This window comes from Mandrillus leucophaeus, unplaced genomic scaffold (genome assembly GCF_000951045.1).
Source record: "Mandrillus leucophaeus isolate KB7577 unplaced genomic scaffold, Mleu.le_1.0 Scaffold9, whole genome shotgun sequence".
In the NCBI taxonomy this organism is placed as follows: domain Eukaryota; kingdom Metazoa; phylum Chordata; class Mammalia; order Primates; family Cercopithecidae; genus Mandrillus; species Mandrillus leucophaeus.
The window spans coordinates 8,157,794-8,160,365 of record NW_012109807.1 but is presented as its reverse complement, the minus strand read 5'-3'; the positions used below and the strand labels follow the sequence as shown (position 1 = coordinate 8,160,365).

The 2,572-nt window shown below is 51.5% G+C and overlaps 1 protein-coding gene across 1 annotated transcript in view; it reads left to right on the top strand.

The window, feature by feature from the left end:
* VWA3B (von Willebrand factor A domain containing 3B) overlaps positions 1-2,572 on the top strand; it is a 250,566-nt gene that overhangs the window by 41,521 nt on the left and 206,473 nt on the right. Inside the window, exon 6 of the mRNA XM_011969675.1 lies at positions 1,389-1,558. Coding sequence (XP_011825065.1) covers positions 1,389-1,558 — 170 coding nt within the window. The remainder of the gene's footprint in view (positions 1-1,388; positions 1,559-2,572) is intronic.

Here is a 2,572-nt window from a genome sequence, read left to right as displayed (position 1 = left end):
CACTCTGCCCTTCTCCTAAGTCCCAGTCTGGGCCCCACCCACTGCCTCCCACCCTCATCTCTTCCACCTCCTTGGCACAGTCTGCTCCATCTGCCGCAGGCAGAGCACCCCGACCAACTAGAAATCAACCATGAGGACACCCGCCACCCCCACCTCCCCAGCCAGGTGCGTTTAAGGCCTGGGATAGATGTTGCGGTGAGGCCATTTGTTGACTATCTTCAGCTCATCGGGATTTGGGATTAGAGCAAGGAGAGGGTCATGAATCCTAAAGGGAGGGAGACGTCTATTTATCCCCTAACACAATACATTTGCTGGGGTTTCTTCCCCGGTTATGTGTGGACACAGTCCATCGAGACATTTTTAGGGCAGGTTGAGAGGATACGGATTCCTGGCTCTCCTGGGGTTTTTTACTTTCTGAGATGTATAGAAATGCACACATAGTTGGAAGTCATCCTGTTTCAATTCCACCATGAATAATAAACTGCATTATCTCCCTTTTTACAAGGGAAGACACTGAAGTTAGGTCAGTTGCCTGAGGTGACAGAGCTCCCGGGTGGCAGGGGCGGGGAGCACTGCAGAAGCACCGTCCTGGGAGGAGCGAGGGTGGCGGGGCTGCCACAGGGCGGGAGGAGCGGCTGCCCTGAGATAGAGAGTTCTCTATCTCTCAATTCATCAGGTGGCACTTCTCTGGGATTGTCTGCTTATCGGGGGAGGTGTGCATCTTCCAGAATCACTGGTTTAAGGTGTGTGTGTGTGTATGTGTGGGTGTGTGTCCTGACACAGGGCTTGCTTATTCTCCCATTCTTCTCATGGCCTGGTTTGGTGGCAAGAGGCAGGGCACTGCAGGCGGACCTGGCATCTGACCAGCTGTGCACAGTCAGGACACCCACACCCTAGCCCCAGGCGTGTGAGTCCCTGCTGAGGTGAGCCCAGAGGTGGAGCCAGCTGGGGATGTGCCCTCCTTTCCACATTCTGCCTCAGACACAGGATGCATGAGTTTGCATCATAGGATTCTGGCACTGCCATGGGAGGTGGCAGATAAGCTTCCTGCCTGCAGGGGCTGTGCCAGTCCTTCCTTCATTGCTTGACTTGAAAATAACCACTGCGATATATTCGTGGCCCAGAGGAAGTTCTCCAAATCTGCCAACCGTATTATTCTCATGCCACACCCAAGACAATAGCCACTGTTGAGAGACTTTCTTGGCACCAAGCCTTGAATATCTCGCTTCCTGACTGGCCCTGATGTCCTCAGAAAACCCTGGGCAGGGCTGCTTTCTTTCTGCCCATTTTTTTTAAGAGGTCATTTTGTAGAAAGGGTATTACTGACGAGTCTAGTACCAAGCTAGGGCGTGTCAGGGAGATAAACCATTGGCACCACTGTTTTGCAGATTGAATCCATGTACTACTTTGTGGTGGGGGATGTTCCTGAAGAATCCAAGGAGCTTCTCCTCCAGAGGGCCTTGGAGATCCCGTATCCAGTCTACACAGTGTCCTTCAATGCCAGAAGAGAAGACACTGTAGCTTTCCTAAAGGATCTGAGTGCCAAGAGCCACGGCAGGTAGGCAGAAAATGTGCTCTTGAGTGACAGCAAGCGGGTCACCTGCTCACACAGGATCAACAGTGGGTCTTGCATTCTTCATGGCTTTAACCAATCTGTTGCTGTGTTCTCTTTCCAGTGTAGTATCTAGTCTCTCTGCATCTTTTCTTCTCCATCCTGTATTAATTATGCCTTTCTATTTTCTGCAGTTCTGATCCTTTGACCTCTTGGTGCCTTGCTGGTCCAGGAGACCCCGTCCCTCGTAGGGCTAGCCAGTTCCTAGAGATAGCAAATTACTCACTAGGGTGCACTTTCATATGCAAACCAGCCAGAGCCCACACTGCCAGTCCAGGCTCTCTCACTTAGAACCACTGTTCTCTACCCTAATCACTCCAGGCCCATGCACCAGAAAACTTGGGACAGCCCTTACACCTCAGAGACCACGGAAATTATTCAAATAATTCAAATGGCCAATCCTAAGCCTGCTTACCCTTCCTCTCCTGTTCCTTCCCTTGGAAGCCACACTAAAGGTCCTCACCTACCTTTCCCCTCACTCCCTCTGCCTTCCGGCTGACCCGGCGCTTCCCTGTGTGGCCTGCATGGCACGCTGTGCCCCTCTCTCCTCCTGGGAACTGGGCTAGTCAGCTCAGGCTGCCATAAAAAATTGCCACAGGCGGGGTGGCTTAAACAAGTATGTATTTCTTACAGTTCTAGAGGCTGGGCAGTACTAGGTGAAGATGAATTTGGTTTCTGGATAGGGCTCTCTCCCCGCCTTGTAGGCGGCTGCCTTCTCATTCTGTCCTCACATGGTGGAGAGAGAGAGAGAGAGAGGGAGAGAGAGAGAGAGAGAGAGAGAGAGAGAGCACGCACTCACTGGTGTCTCTTCCTCTTCCTATAAGGTCACTCATCCTATAGAATCAGGGCCCTGCCCTATGACCCCCTTTAACCTTTATTACCTCCTTGGTAACTTTTATTAACTCCTGTTCTATCTCCAAAGACAGTCACATTGGGAATTAGGGCTTCAACATGGGAATT